At 38.6% G+C, this 16225-nt stretch overlaps 1 protein-coding gene across 3 annotated transcripts; it reads left to right on the plus strand.

Moving 5' to 3' along the window:
• Positions 1-7587: 7587 nt before the first annotated feature.
• LOC121805206 (ABC transporter E family member 2-like) lies at positions 7588-9313 on the plus strand. 3 transcript variants are annotated; one of them, XM_042204995.1, is made up of 5 exons: positions 7588-7805; positions 8216-8554; positions 8629-8824; positions 8905-9090; positions 9177-9313. In XM_042204995.1, exons 1-5 carry the CDS (start codon positions 7717-7719, stop codon positions 9213-9215), a joined length of 849 nt encoding a protein of 282 aa, XP_042060929.1. In that variant the 5' UTR covers positions 7588-7716; the 3' UTR covers positions 9216-9313. The 3 variants fall into 3 exon arrangements, with proteins under 3 accessions (XP_042060929.1, XP_042060928.1, XP_042060930.1); XM_042204996.1 differs by adding an exon at positions 8064-8153 and having other exon boundaries at positions 7678-7992; positions 8905-9282; XM_042204994.1 differs by having other exon boundaries at positions 8905-9282.
• The last annotated feature ends 6912 nt before the right edge of the window (positions 9314-16225 follow it).

Genomic DNA, 16225 nt, shown 5'->3' on the forward strand with positions numbered 1-16225 from the left:
AATCGATGAGAAAATGATAAAGATTATGAAAACCAGGAACATTTTTCATGTTCTAGCGTGGTAGAGATATTTGGATGGATACGAAATGAAATGCAATTGGGAGTAATAATTTATACTCTATTCTTGTTTATAGATTTTCCTATAATGAATGATGATGGAAATGGAATTGTGGCATTTTGGTTCAGAGGTGGCCGCATTTGGAACTGTTTACTGAGATTCTTCTTCTAAACATGTCTAAAGAGTGATGTGTATTGTGAACAAGAGTGAAGTAAAATCAGAGTAAGAGTGATGTGTTTTGTGAACAAGATTGGTGTGTTTTGTGAACAATAGTGAAGTAAAATCAGAGAGTGAAATAAAATCAGAGTAAGAGTGATGTATTTTGTGAACAAGAGTGAAGTAAAATCAGATAGTGAAGTAAAATCAGAGTAAGAGTGATGTGTTTTGTGAACAAGAGTGAAGTAAAATCAGAGTAAGAGTGATGTGGTTTGTGAACAAGAGTGAAGCAAAATCAGAGTAAGAGTGATGTGTTTTGTTAACAAGAGTGAAGTAAAATCAGAGTAAGAGTGATGTGTTTTGTGAACAAGAGTGAAGTAAAATCAGAATAAGAGTGATGTGTTTTGTGAACAAGAGTGAAGTAAAATCAGAATAAGAGTGATGTGTTTTGTGAACAAGAGTGAAGTAAAATCATAATAAGAGTGATGTGTTTGTGAACAAGAGTGAAGTAAAATCAGAATAAGAGTGATGTGTTTTGTGAACAAGAGTGAGGTAAAATCAGAGTAACAGTGATGTGTTTTGTGAACAAGAGTAAAGTAAAATCAGAATAAGAGTGATGTGTTTTGTGAACAAGAGTGAAGTAAAATCAGAATAAGAGTGATGTGTTTTGTGAACAAGAGTGAAGTAAAATCAAAATAAGAGTGATGTGTTTTATTGACTCGAATATTTTTTTATTCAACATCCAGACCTCGTTTAACTTTAATAATATATGCTCTTTACTGATTTCATTACTTGGTCAGTAATTAAATTATCTATTGTGTTTTTACAAAACTCAAAGAGATAAACATTAAAGCTTAAACATAAGAATTACTCCTATCTACACAAAATCAACGATAACCAATAATGTTTGAGGCTAAGCGTGGAGACAATATACACTCAAATTTTAAAATTAGATCAAGCTTGTAATTATCATTTAAGATTATAATAAGTGATCGTCCTATATAATTCAAATTGAAATTTATGATTATTGTTTGTGTGTAAACTGTATAATCCATCTATCACGATTTGTGCTAATTAAAACCCAAATGCAACAATCCCCTACTATGTCGAATCCCAGGGTAAGACGAGGAGGTTGCATCCCCATCGATCAAGCTCATTCCCTCGAGCGCCTACCACTTGTTGAGCACCTGAGGCAAGGTCATGTCGTAATCAATACCATACATGTCTTCGGGATCAGCAGGCTCGGATGGCTTCCACAGCTCCGCCAGAGAGGAAAGCACATTCCGCCGCCAACGACGTCTCTGCCGCCCCCACCGCAGCCGCGGTCGCCGCCGCATTTGTATAGGAAGCGGAGGGGGAGGGACGGAGCCAATGTTCAGATGCTCGAGAAGGAGATTGCCATTTTAGACGTGAGGGAAAGAACAAACCGTGTAATTTGATCCCAGATTTAAATTTCATAATGTAATTTACGAAAATACCCTTTGCCTATTTTATATTATTAAAATAAATCATATTTGTTCCATTAAGATGTGTGGTTGAGATTTGTTCTCTAGTTATACACTTAAGATTAGTTATATCTTGATCACTACCCTAGCCACATATATTTAAGTTTAGATTTCAAACTTCAGTAGGCGAACTACACTATTAGGGGTGGCAAAATGGGTAGCGGGTAATGGGTTATTCCCATTTCGACCCGACTCGTGCTTTTTTTACAATCAAAACGTCACCCACAAGTGTATGGAATAAGTAGCACGTGGCAAGCTAAAATTATCGATCCTCGAAGACTAAAAGCCAGTTTGAGTATTACGTGCAACTCTGAACACTATCTAGACTAATAAAGGGAGTTTTTGGTTTTCTTAAACTAAGAGTAAACAATCAAGTAAAGACAATTAACTAAGTAAAGCAAGTAAAATATGGTTTTCCGACAAATTGGGAAAGGATAGGGAAAATTATTTGTTAGAATGGATCAAGGATGTCATCTAAGGGTCATGCTCATCTATTGGGCCTCAAGTGTGGTTAGGAAAGTCGGAATGGTTGGTTAGACCCTCTCTCGAGAGCATCTAACTCGTTGGTCGGCCTCTAATGTCTGAGTCTCCTCCCTACAAGTCAAGGCAGACTCCTAAGACCTACAGACTCAAGCCCTCTCTCTAGCACAAGCATCTCTCGATCACATAGGTTGCTCGGAGTTGTTGATTACACATCTATCCTAATCATACATTTCTCAATGACAACAATCAGGCAAAAAAGGATGTATCTAATTGGTAGCCAAGCAATTAGATAGTAAAAGCTCAAGACTCAACAAAACTAACAAAATGAGATAGATAATCATTCAACCATAGATTCAATCCATACAATCCATTCAAACTTTACCAAATCCCTACTAGAAACTTAGCTACTCATGATGCAAGCTAAAACAAAAGAAAATACAAATGAAACAAAGGAAAACATAATGGAAATGGAAACTTGAACTCCCTATAGGTGGAATTGAAGTTGAGGAGTCTTCTTCTTCAATCTCTTGAAGATGGAAGATCCTTGCCTTCAAATCCTCTTCAATCTCTTGCTTGATTTGGTAGTATGCGAGTTAGGGTTCGAAAATGAGTGAGAACCCTTTTATACCTGGAGTGAAAATCAGGGACAAATGAGTAACAGCTGAAAACACCCGACCGGGTGATCTGCATGTGGCAGAACACCCAACCGGGTTTTTTGTCTTAATCCCGTAAGTTGCTCGAAACACCCGACCGGGTGTTTTGGCAAATGAAAAACGCCCGGTCGGGTGACCTTACTGGAATTCTCCTCAAAATCTGCCTCGGCTTGTTCAGTAAGTTTTTGGTCCGTTTCAACCTGTTTTCATCACAAAACTATGACAAACTCACTAACTCACTTGATTAGTGTATATGTGGTGAAAAACCTATATTAAACAACATAAATCATCAAAAGCACTATCTAATCACCCACGAAACAATCCTAAACTATGTGTTTGTCACCAATACCCGTCGGGTTTTGGGTACCCGCTACCGACGATAACGGGAAACGGGGTGGGATCGGGTAGTGTGTTTTAGAGTTTTGCGGGTAACGGGTATACCCGCTACCCACGCGGGTATACCCGTTAGTCCCGATAATACCCGATATTATTAGTAGTAGCTATATACAATCTTTTAATACTTTATAGAACCCTAAACCCTTCTTCAAAATTGTGAGGCTTTTTCAAGAGAGAGACAGAAGGACTATGGGTGTGGTGTCCTTGATCCTTCTTAAGGCGTTTATGGCAATGAGAAGCCATCCAAATGATGCCTAACAGACCCTTCTTCGACAGCAGCAACGGAGAGTAAAACATTTCTCGATTCTCTCTCTCAGCTCAACTCTCAAGTCGTGTTAATGGTGCTCCCCGACGCCCCCGCCACTCAACACCTCATGCCTCGCACCCCACTGCCGCCTCAATCCGATGGCTGCCCCGAATGACCCGGGGGATTTTGCCGCGGCAGGAGAGCTCGGAGTCGACGAACCTGTCAGCGGCATACAATCCACTGATAGTACAGAGAGAGAGAGAGGGGGCATAGGTCGAATGTTTTTTTATTCCAAATGGGCCAATAATGGCAGCTTCTTCAATCAGTAAGAGGGCGTTCTTGTGAGAGACATAGCGCAGGTCGGGAGTTTCACGAGGTTGGCTGCTCGGGATTCTCTGCCGCTCACGGCAGCGCTGAGGCGAGCAGCGGCCGTGGCTAGACTGAGGCAAACAACAGCTCCATTGCAAAGGAGTAATGCCTACCTGGACCTGCCTTCCTTGCAAGGCGGCAAGGAATCGAGAGAGAAGAGAGACGAGTCGGTGCCTAGGCAAACGATGGCGGCGGGTGGAATAGCCGTGTTGGAGCCAGCAGCCGTGAATCGCCGAGTAGGAAGACGGTGGTGGTGTCACGAAGACTAGCGATGGTAACAAAAAGGTTGGTGATACCCAGTACGTGGGAAGAAGAAGAAGAAGATGTCACAGCCGATGCGCCGGTTATACGGTCGGTGACTGCTTTAATTGAGATCTGAAATCGCTCTACCTAGAGAGAGAAAGTGTGGACAAGTTGCTCTGCACAAAATGACATCTAAAAGTGTCCACTATAGGCGAACAGCCCCAATAGCCCCGCCCCCTTTTTTTGCCACAGTCCCAGTTTATTTGTCCGCGCCCACAAAAAAAATTGTCCGCAGCTATAAGGTGGACACTTCCAATATCCCCAAAATTTTTAGCCACTTATCATTTTATTTTATTTTCTTCTATATTAAATCAATTAAAATTATCAGAACGTAAATAATTAGAAAACGAGGTAATTGAGACTGAATATTCGTTGTATTGGAAACGGTAAAATTTTACAATGAATATTTAAAAACAATACAAATAAAAAAACCGCCACCGTTTACTCAGTGGCGGAATCGGATTCCTCCTCCTCTTCTCCGCCGCCTCCCCCGCTGCCGCCGGCCGCCCCAGTACAATCCTCATCAGACAAGCTTAGCCGGCGCTGGATCTCCCCTATGAGTCTCCACCGTGCATTTTTAGAGAGTGAAAGATTAGAGAGTGAATGAATGGAGATTCTTTGAAAAGGGTGTAAAATGGGTGGTGGTGGAGTGGTATTTATAGTAGAATTTTTGAAAATAATAATAATAATAATAATAAAATTAATGGGGGCGATTGGCGCGTCCTTGCACATAACTCGCCGGAGTGCCGTCCACCCCAACAAAAATCATCCGCCCCGGGGCGAACGCTCCCTCCACTATAGGCCGGCGGGGCGGTATCGGAATGGGGGCATCCGGCGTGCCGTCCCTATAGTGGACACCCTAAAGCAGGTGTGGGGGGAAATGAAATTTTCAGGGGACAAAATTGTAATCTCATCAACAAATCTAGAAGAACTGTAGCGGACCATAAATGCTATATCAAGTTGGGAGCAATAATTATAACATGCCAAAGTCAAAGGCAACAATGCGGGCAGGTGGAATATCGAGGGCCATGCAGAATTTTGTATGGAACACCTAACCAACATAATTTCCATGTTTTCTCCCCAATTATGGACATTTAGCAAACACCGAACAGGCCATAAGGGCATCCACAATGGGGCTCCCTAAGGCGCGCCCTATGGCGCGCCACGTCATCAGTTTTTATCCTCCTACCCCCATCTGCAATGGGGCGCCCTAAGGCGCACCTATGCATTTTCTTTTATTTGAATATTTAAATAACTAAAAAATTTTGGAAAAAACTTCATTTCATATATAATAATTAATACATTACAATACAATTAAAAAAAATACGCAAACTCAGCGACGGCGGTTACAGGCACACACTTCTTCAATCATGTCGTTAATGAGTTGAGCATGGTCTTGTTGGTTGCGCATTGAGGCATGTCTAGATAGAACCTCATTGAAGCCCGGCGGTAATCCTCTAGATGGGGGCTCGGTCGCCATGCTGGACGAGCTAGATGCACCGTCATCATCGTTCCACTCGGTGATGCTCCCACCTTCATGCTCGACTATCATGTTGTGCATGATTATGCATGCATACATGACATCGGCGATGACTTCCTTGAACCAGAGACGAGTCGGACCTTTCACGATTGCCCACCATGATCGGAGTACACCAAATGCCCGCTCGACATCCTTCCGCGCCGACTCCTGCTTTTGCGCAAATAAAACCCTCTTCTCACCCATTGGGCAGCTGATCGTCTTCAGAAAAACAGGCCACCGTGGGTATATGTCATCGACCAAGTAGTACCCCATGTGGTATCGGCGTCTGTTGGCAGTGAACTCGATGGTCGGGCCATTGCCGTTGCATTGCTCGGCAAAGAGGGTGGATGAGTTGAGGACGCTGATGTCGTTGTTGGACCCGGCTACGTCGAAGTACGCATGCCAGATCCAGAGCCGATGGTCAGCAACAGCTTCGAGGATCAAAGTCGGGTGGCTGCCCTTGTATCCACTAGTGAATTGGCCTCTCCACGCCGTCGGACAATTCTTCCACTTCCAGTGCATACAGTCGATGCTCCCTAGCATCCCAGGAAAGTCGTGCGCCGTCTCGTGCATCTTCATCAGGCCTATGCAATCAGTGGCAGTCGGCTTGCGCAAATATGTGTCGTTGTAGGCCTCCACAACTCCCCTACAAAATCTCTTCAGGCACTCCCGGCTTGTTGTATCCCCGACGTGGAGGTACTCATCGAAAATGTCCGTCGTGGCGTCGTAGGACAACTGACGGAGTGCAGCCGTGCACTTTTGCAACGTTGTAAGGCCGGGTCTGCCGATGCCGTCTTCCCGATACGTGAAGTATTCATCACGTGACGAAAACGTCCGGACAATGCTGAGAAATAGGTAACGCGACATTCTAAACCGGCGGCGGAAAACAGTCAGTCCCCACCATGGTTGATCGGCAAAATAGTCTTCAACCAGACGTTGGTGAGTTGCCGCGTGGTCGCGTCGGACAGACGTCCGACGTCGGATAGGCCTGTGGATCTGCTCCGCCGCCGCCTCCTCGCGTTGCATTTCGACTAAGCATTCCGCCATGGCTTCTTCAACGGCTGCATCTAAGGCTTCCGAGGTCTCTGAGGTCGAACTACCCGACTCCGAGGAGCTAGAACTCGTGGTGTCTTTGTCGTGGTTCATTTTGGTATGTGAGAGAGGTAGAAATGTGAGAGATGAGCGAAATGCGAGAGACGAGATGTTCGTATGAACAAGTGAATGAGAAACGAGGTTTAAATAGACAAAAAAAAATAAAAAAACATGTGCCATCGTCCGCCGATCCCACAATGGGGCGCCCGATGGCGCAGACGATAGGCCATCATCCGCCGAGCCCACAATGGGGCGGATGATGGCGCGGACGATAGGCCATCGTCCGCGCTTCTTCCGCGGACAATGCATCGGGCGTGGACGTAGGGCGCGGACGATGGCGGGCACCCACAATGGAGGCATCATCCGCGCCCGAGGACGATGGCCGCCATCGGGCGCCCCATTGTGGGTGCCCTAAGAATAAGAGTGAGTAAAAAGAAAAACTTTTGGTTAGAGACATTAAGTTTGTTATCTTTTGGTCTAAATAATATGTTTTAGTCCAAAATTAATTATTCTCGTTAAATTTAACGGTCAAATATGCCAAATTAGTAATATAATTATGAATCTAATTAGCCAGATTAATTTAACTAATGTAAACGACGAAAAAAATTTTAGAGTAAAGGTAAAAGAACAAATTTAGACTTTAGCCTATTTTATATCTAAAAATATTCAAAATGAGAAGAATACATTGAAACGTCTCACTCTCACCGCTGAAACTTTACCAAATTATATTTCTATAATTAAGGAAATTTCATTAATGGTGATTAATTAAATTTTTAACTGTCATTTGCAATTCTCGAACCACACCATTGAAATTCCCACTCGATCCCCAGCGCCTCTACTTCTTTGTAAACCAATAGATACTGATACGCCAATGCGATTTTGAATTACGATTTCTCTTGATTTTGATATTAAGTTTAAATCTTGCTGAACTGAGAGATGTTTGATCAGGAATGGACGCGCATCCCCATCGCCTCCGACAAGGATACAACCCATCGTTACGGCCCTCACTCCTTTAAATTGCTCAGGTTTGCTCTGTTCAACTGCAGTTTCATACGCAACTTGCTTCCTTTCTGATCTCTCCTACATTTTCACACATTACCTATACCGAGACCTGGCCAAGTTCTAGGCATCGTGGGTCGAAATGGCATTGGAAAATCCACTGCTATCAAACCTTTATCTGGGAGGATCAAACCTAACTTGGGACGCTTTGATGTAACTTTCTTCACCTATTCATTCACCTTCCCTTCCTTCTTTTTATAAAAAAATTTCCCTCTTTTTTGTAGGATCCTCCTGGATGGCAAGAAATTATAAATTTCTTTCAAGAGTCTGAGCTGCACAATTACTTCAACAGTTTTGTTAAAGATAAATTGAAGGTGTTAGTTAGCTCATGTTGTGCTCTCATAGTTTTGCCTTGTTAATTCTCATTTTTTCTCAGGCATCCCACCAAGCCCCAGCACATCAATCGCATCCCTAAACTTCTTCAAGGCAATCGCAAGCCTAACGTTATTCAACTTCACCGCAACGTTGGCCAATTTCCTACTCAGGTAGATGAGAGAAATATGAAACAGGAACTTGCTGCTGACCTTGAGTTGATTCATGTTATGGACCGAAATGTGGGAGATTTATCGGGTGGAGAGCTTCAGAAGTTTGCAATAGCTATTGCTGCTCTGCGTAATGCAGATATCTATTTGTTTGATGAGCCATCGAGTTATCTTGATGTTAAGCAAAGATTGAAAGCTGCCCGAGTCATCCGATCCTTGCTTCAACCTAATATGTCGGTGATCGGTGTTCATTTTTTTCTGTTAACTATCCATGTATGAAAATTTTACCTGTCATCTTTGTTTTCAGCTATGTGATTGTGGTAGAGCATGATCTTAGTGTGCTTGATTATTTGTCGGACTTCATATGCTGCCTTTATGGGAGACCTGGTAAATATGGGGCAGTTACTCTTCCATTCTCTGTCAGACAAGGAATTAATATTTTCCTTGCTGGATTTGTGCCAACTGAAAATATTACATTTAGAGATGAATCTCTAACATTTGATGTAAGTCCTATTTTATTGGTCCTAACATGTAGTATTTGGGCAACTGAGATGTCGATTACCGTATAATCTACTTCTCTCAGGTTGCTGAAACTCCACAAGAAAGTGCCGAGGAAAGTGAAACATGTGCAAGACATAAGTATCCAAGCATGGCTAAGACTAATGGAAACTTCAGGCTCAAGGTTGAAGAGGGTGAATTCACTGATTCTCAAATTATTGTGCTGCTCGGAGAAAATGGGAAGGGAAAGTCTAACTTCCTACAGATGCTGGTACATTGTTGCGTCGTTTGTTTACTTTTAGTGAACATGTTAATTTTGTTTATTTATGCTGAAAATGTAGTCCTTTCAAATGTTAGGCTGGCTTTATGAAGCCTGATTCAGTAGAAGGGCTCTGATTTGGAAATTCCAGACTTCAAATTCTCTTACAAGCCACCAAAAATGCATACTAAATTTGAGTGTAACGTGAGAAGTATGGTCAATTCTTTCTTTTTTTGGTAAAACATGTTAATTGAATTCCATTTTAATGAAGAAGATTAGATTTATTCTGAATGGGGGAGTGACGCACAAGGGTTATGCGTCGTTATTAATGAAACGCACAACCATTATGCGTCTTTGGTTAATGACGCAAAAGGGTTATGCGTCTTACTCTAATGACGCATAACCCTTGTGCGTCACACTGGTTAGTATTCCCGTCTATCACGCGGGTGACCCGGGTTTGATCCCCGGCAATGGCGCATTTTTTTAAGTGATTAGTATTTGATAAAAATGAGTTATTCTAAACATTTGTTTTTGGCAAATACATATTACTCTTATTGTCTATGTTTATCACCCTCGATTACTTTAAAATCAACACAAACTTTAAAAAATTAAATTCGATAAAAAATTAAATGCATCAATCCATATTATAAATATAATTAAAAATTATCTTTAGCCCTATCAAATTAATGCCCACAATATAAAAGTAGGAGAGTTCCTATTATTTTTTTTAAAAAAATCCACTCTTTTTATTTGAATTGAACCTTTCATATATGTATAATTGCATGCATAGTTCAATGATAATTGATAATCAATTTGACAAATATTTATATGAACGCATATTGTTTGCACAACGACGAGTATATCTATCATTTTTTTTTGTTGAAAAGGTTTGGTTTTTGTAAATCATTTGGCAGACCAATCGTATTTCTTGTCACAATTTATAAAATGTAAAAGTAAAATAAAAATATTAAATATATGAACTTTCAAATTACCAATCATGAAGTGTGCATCGCATGCTTGTCGTAATTTATCGGATGTTTATTTTAATATGAAAGCCACCTATATATAAACACCCTTTTAATAGGAACAGTATAATTCCATAATTTTTATTAACACAAATTTATAAATAAAATATTTAGATTCATATTTGGCTACTTCCCGTTTTGAATCTTTTTATAGAAAAAGAGTAAGTAAAATATAGTAAAGCAATTCATGATTGGTATGAACTTTGATTAGCACGATGCTCGAGTTATGGAATACGACGTGTTGTAGAAAAATATAAATTAATAATCACGTAATTAATTAATAATTACAAGTATACATACCACCAATAGAAGTTTCTAACTTAGTGACAAATTTCTTTACTTTGTCGATGATATTCTATAGTCTCATCCCTCAATAATTCACCTCTCTCTCTCTTTGCCTCTCTCACGTAATTTCACGATTGTGTGTGTAGACTTAGACTCAAGTTATAATCCAAAAAATACGTACAAAATTTACTAAGTCAAAATCTTAGCCTAGCAAGACAAGTTAGTATATTGATTTGAGCAAGAAAAGTTATAGTATATATATATATATATATATATATAGGGGAGCGTTATTCTCCTTTTCACATCTTAGATCCTTTTTCCTTCTTAATATTACGCGTTAGATCTAAGGCATCAACGGATCAGATTGATTCTATAAAACTGGTTCCGTGTTGCATTATAGAAGGTGGTTGTATGCATTACAGGGTTATTATTGACATTTGACGGAAAAGTAACTGCCACATTTTGGTATCTGCGAATAATGCACCACATGGTCACGAGTAATGCATATAATTGACTATATAATGCACAATATGTGAACTGCAATGCATACGAATAAGATGTACCATGTTATGATGTTTGGACACACGTTTCTTGTTTCCCCTAAGGGTTTAATAAGCTTAGGGGCTAGGGTATAGTACGTAGACACGTATGTAATCTTCACATGGTAACGAGTAATGAATATAATTGACTATATAATGCACAATTTGTAAACTGCAATGCATACGAACAAGATGTGCTGTGTTATGATGTTTGACACACGTTTCTTGTTTCCCCTAAGGGTTTAATAAGCTTAGGGGCTAGGGTATAGTACGTACGCATTAATAACAAATTATAAAACGATACGAATAATTCACCAAATTGTCACGAGTAATGGATGTTATTAACTATATAATGCACAATATGTGAACTGCAATGCATACGAATAAGATGTACCATGTTATGATGTTTGACACACGTTTCTTGTTTCCCCTAAGGGTTTAATAAGCTTAGGGGCTAGGGTATAGTACGTATACATTACTAACAAATTGTTGTTATTGGAATATACGTATGTGCATTATTTGGTTTAGGTAGTGCATTATGTAGCTGTTAATTGTCATTATCTCAGTATATTATGCATTATTAGAGGTATTGTGTATATGGGTTAATCAACGGATTGAAGATTACATACGTGCATTTAGTAATGTCTACGTACTATACCCTAGCCCCTAAGCTTATTAAACCCTTAGGGGAAACAAGAAACGTGTGTCAAACATCATAACATGGTACATCTTATTCGTATGCATTGCAGTTCACATATTGTGCATTATATAGTTAATAACATCCATTACTCGTGACAATTTGGTGAATTATTCGTATCATTTTATAATTTGTTATTAATGCGTACGTACTATACCCTAGCCCCTAAGCTTATTAAACCCTTAGGGGAAACAAGAAACGTGTGTCAAACATCATAACACAGCACATCTTGTTCGTATGCATTGCAGTTCACAAATTGTGCATTATATAGTCAATTATATCCATTACTCGTTACCATGTGAAGATTACATACGTGTCTACGTACTATACCCTAGCCCCTAAGCTTATTAAACCCTTAGGGGAAACAAGAAACGTGTGTCCAAACATCATAACATGGTACATCTTATTCGTATGCATTGCAGTTCACATATTGTGCATTATATAGTCAATTATATGCATTACTCGTGACCATGTGGTGCATTATTCGTAGCGGTTTCCAGCCATTATTAGATTACTATTGTACCCTCATAATGCACAAAATAGGACAAATAATGCAACACGGGATTAATTACCCAATGTTGATCTTGACTGTCCATTTCTCTAATATAATGGCTGATATTAAGAAGGAAAAAAGAGGAAATATAGGAAAAGGAAATGAATACATCCCTATATATATATATATATATATATATATATATATATAGGGTTTTGATCTATGCAAAACTAGATTTAAATACAGAAACGCAGAACAATATCATAATTAGGTCACTTTTAGGTCATAATTAGGTAATTTTTAGGTCATGCTAACAAAGCATGACCTAAAACGATCTTAGCATGACATTAAACCCAAATATTATAATATGACCTAAAATTGCTTAATTATGACCTTCCGTGTTTTTGGTTAATTATTGACCATTAGATCATCTAATCCTAGGGCCAAGATTTGGTCTGCATTTCTGGATTTAAACACATACTTATTTTGATCATCTCCCTATATATATATATATATATATATATATATATGATTGTATTCAAATCCTTTTCACCTTATATATCCTTTCTCCTTTTTAATCTCATCCATGTATTTCAATGCATCTAATGGCTTAAATTTTAAACTGAAATTATCAAAAAAATTTAATTTTCAACGCTTGGGGGTGAAATAGGGATTAACCAAATTTGTTAGTTATGGAATTGTCCATGAATTACTCCTTTTAGGCTGTATGCAGTTTCAACAAATGATTTCTTCCCAATTTCTCGTCGATTTCTTTCTCCAGCACGCCGCTTTTAATTTTGATAATTTCAGTTCGAGAAATTGGCAGTTCACGATTATAGATCGTAGATTGTGCACGCCGGTGCTTTGTGAATCAAACGCAGACAATTGTAGATTGTGCACGATTGGTCGATAATCAATGGAAGAAGGTTATTCACCCGCTTCTCGCTCATGTTTAGTGGTTTCGACGATTTCATTTTGTAATTGAATATCAGTCGTAATACATAATCAGTGTAGAGCTTCGAGATCGTTTTTCATGTTGGTGTGCGTCTGTTCTCAGTCGCATTACATAATCTGTGTAGATCAGCAAAATAATGCATTAAACATAGGCATATAATGCACAGATTATAATGAAGAGATTAAACCAAGTAATGCACATCAACATATTCCATGTACTCTTCAACAATAAAAACCACCAGTTACATGATGCATACACCAGGATATGCTTATGCATATAAATATTCATATAATGTGCGGGACCATTACAATAATGAACACACGAATATTGCATTAATGTTTACAACAATGACCACCAAAATACAAATAATGACTACATAAGTTAAAATAATGCACACATTTATGTTCTAAGTCTAAATAACGTTGTCCAAATACACGAGCTGCAGTAATTCATCTGGGATTGCACATTCATAGTGCGTAGGTTTTTTTTTACTGATTTACATAATGTACATATTATATAGTATAATGCGCAGTTTAGTTTCTGTAATGCATTATTTGTGATATGTAATGAACATTTATACTGACCAAGTTGTTCCGTGTTTCGATGTTTGGTTCACGTTTCTTGTTTTCCCTAAGGGTTTAACAAGCCTAGGGGCTAGGGTGTAGTATGTTCTAAGTCAAACAAACGTTGTCCAAATACACAAGCTACAGTAATTCATCTGGGGTTGCACATGCATAGCGAGTAGGCATTTTTAAAAACAGATATACATAATGTACATATTGTGCAGTATAATGCGTAGTTTTAGTTTCTGTAATGCATTATTTGTGATATGTAATGAACATTTATCCTGCTCCGTTTAATTTAAGTTGTGTCGTGTTTCGATGTTTGGTTCACGTTTCTTGTTTTCCCTAAGGGTTTAATAAGTCTAGGGGTTAGGGTATAGTACGTACACATTAATAACAACTGATACGAATAATGCCCCGAATAGTAACGAATAATGGATAGTATTGACTATATAATGCATCATATGTGAACTGCAATGTATACGAGTAACATGTGTCGTGTTTCGATGATTGATACACGTTTCTTGTTTCCCCTAAGGGTTTAATAAGCCTAGGGGCTAGGGTATAGTACGTACTCATTAATAACAATGTTCAAACCGATACGAATAATGCACTGAATGTTAACGAATAATGGATAGTATTGACTATATAATGCACCATATGTGAACTGCAATGTATACGATTAACATGTGTCGTGTTTCGGTGATTGATACACGTTTCTTGTTTCTCCTAAGGGTTTAATAAGCCTAGGGGTTAGGGTATAGTACGTACTCATTAATAACAATGTTCAAACCGATACGAATAATGCACCGAATGGTAACGAATAATGGATATTATTTACTATATAATGCACCATATGTGAACTGCAATGTATACGAATAAGATGTGTCATGTTTCGATGTTTGGCACACGTTTCTTGTTTCCCCTAAGGGTTTAATAAGCATAGGGGCTAGGGTATAGTACGTACTCATTAATACCAACGTTTAAAAATAGCGCGTGTTGAAGTTATACATAATTAACGTATTATGAAATGTACATATTATAAATAGTAAAGTAATTCTTAGGTGCATAATTAACTCGGTGAAGTACCCATTAGCCTATTGATAGTTCGTATTCTCTACAACATTCAAAATAATGACAAGTTTTTGCTACATAATGCAACGTTTTACTCAAATAATGCATATATCTGTCTACCGATGAATTTATATCCACTTTTAATATACCATGCATCCCTGAACATAGATAATGTACTAGTTTGTTTGACTGATGCTCAAAGTGGTAGTTAACTAATTTGAGCTGAACTAGTTATTGCTTCTGACAGTCGTTTGCGGAATTTCTGGGCGATTCCCACAAGCAGGATATCATCGACTGCGTCTCCGATGTCAATCCTTAACTGCTTCGTCCCTGTCCAACAATAGTAAAATGCATCATGAAACATGCAATATAATGCATAGAAAATAGATATATACTGTACAGATACTTCAAAGTAATGAACATCAAACTTGCATTCACTACTTTACCAATGTCCAACAGCAGTCGTACTGCATTCATATAGTTACGTAATGCAGTCGTATATGCATATAATGCAGAGATTATAACAAGTAATGCACATATACATATTTCATTTACTCTTTGACAATATAAAACAACAGCAAATATAATGCATGCATATAGGCCAATAATGCAATCAAATAGGCAAATAATGCAAAGATTATATCAGGTAATGAACAAACAAATATTCCATATACTCTTTGACTAATATAACACAACATTGACATGATGCAAGATACATGATATATAATGAATAAAAAAAGACACATAATGCACAGACTCATTCAATTAATGAGCATAAAACTATTGCATTCACTATTTCACCAATGACCAACGACAGTTGATTGAAGGTTGTAGCACTGAATATAATGGCATTCATATAGGTACATAATGCAGTCGAATATGCATATAATGCAGAAATTATAACAAGTAATGCACATACACATATTCCATTTACTCTTTGACACTATAAAACAGCAGTAAACACAATGCATGCATATAGGCAAATAATGCAATCATATAGGAAAATAATGCATAGATTATATCAGGTAATGAACAAACAGTAGTAAACATAATGCATTCTGCGCTATGAACAAATAATCTACAAACTCGACTAAATCTGTAAAGAATTAAATTTAAAATATGTCAAGCACAGAAACAGAGCAACGGCCGAACAGAATCTCACCCTCTTTCTGGGATTGTTGGGGATTTGAAGGTCTTCCTCTTTTAGTCATTACATAATCTGCGCTTAACAGCAAACAATGAAAAACCTACAAAATTTTGGCAACAAATACTCGCGGTTTAATTGAAATCGTTTGAATCGTGAACGCTTGTTAAAAAACGTAAAATAAACGACCAAACCCTACCTGCTGTTGTAGTGCAGTGAAATCTTGTTCAAACCGGGAAGGGATATTGGAAAGCAAGGGAACCAGCGGTGAATCTCCGAGAAATCGTCGCGATTTTGACTGGGCGGCAGCTAGGGTTTTTGCTAAATTTGGAAAATGAGAAGACGCTTATTGAGAGAGAATCGGGAGCGAGA

The sequence above is a fragment of the Salvia splendens genome, chromosome 5 (assembly GCF_004379255.2).
Source record: "Salvia splendens isolate huo1 chromosome 5, SspV2, whole genome shotgun sequence".
Classification (NCBI taxonomy): Eukaryota; Viridiplantae; Streptophyta; class Magnoliopsida; order Lamiales; family Lamiaceae; genus Salvia; species Salvia splendens.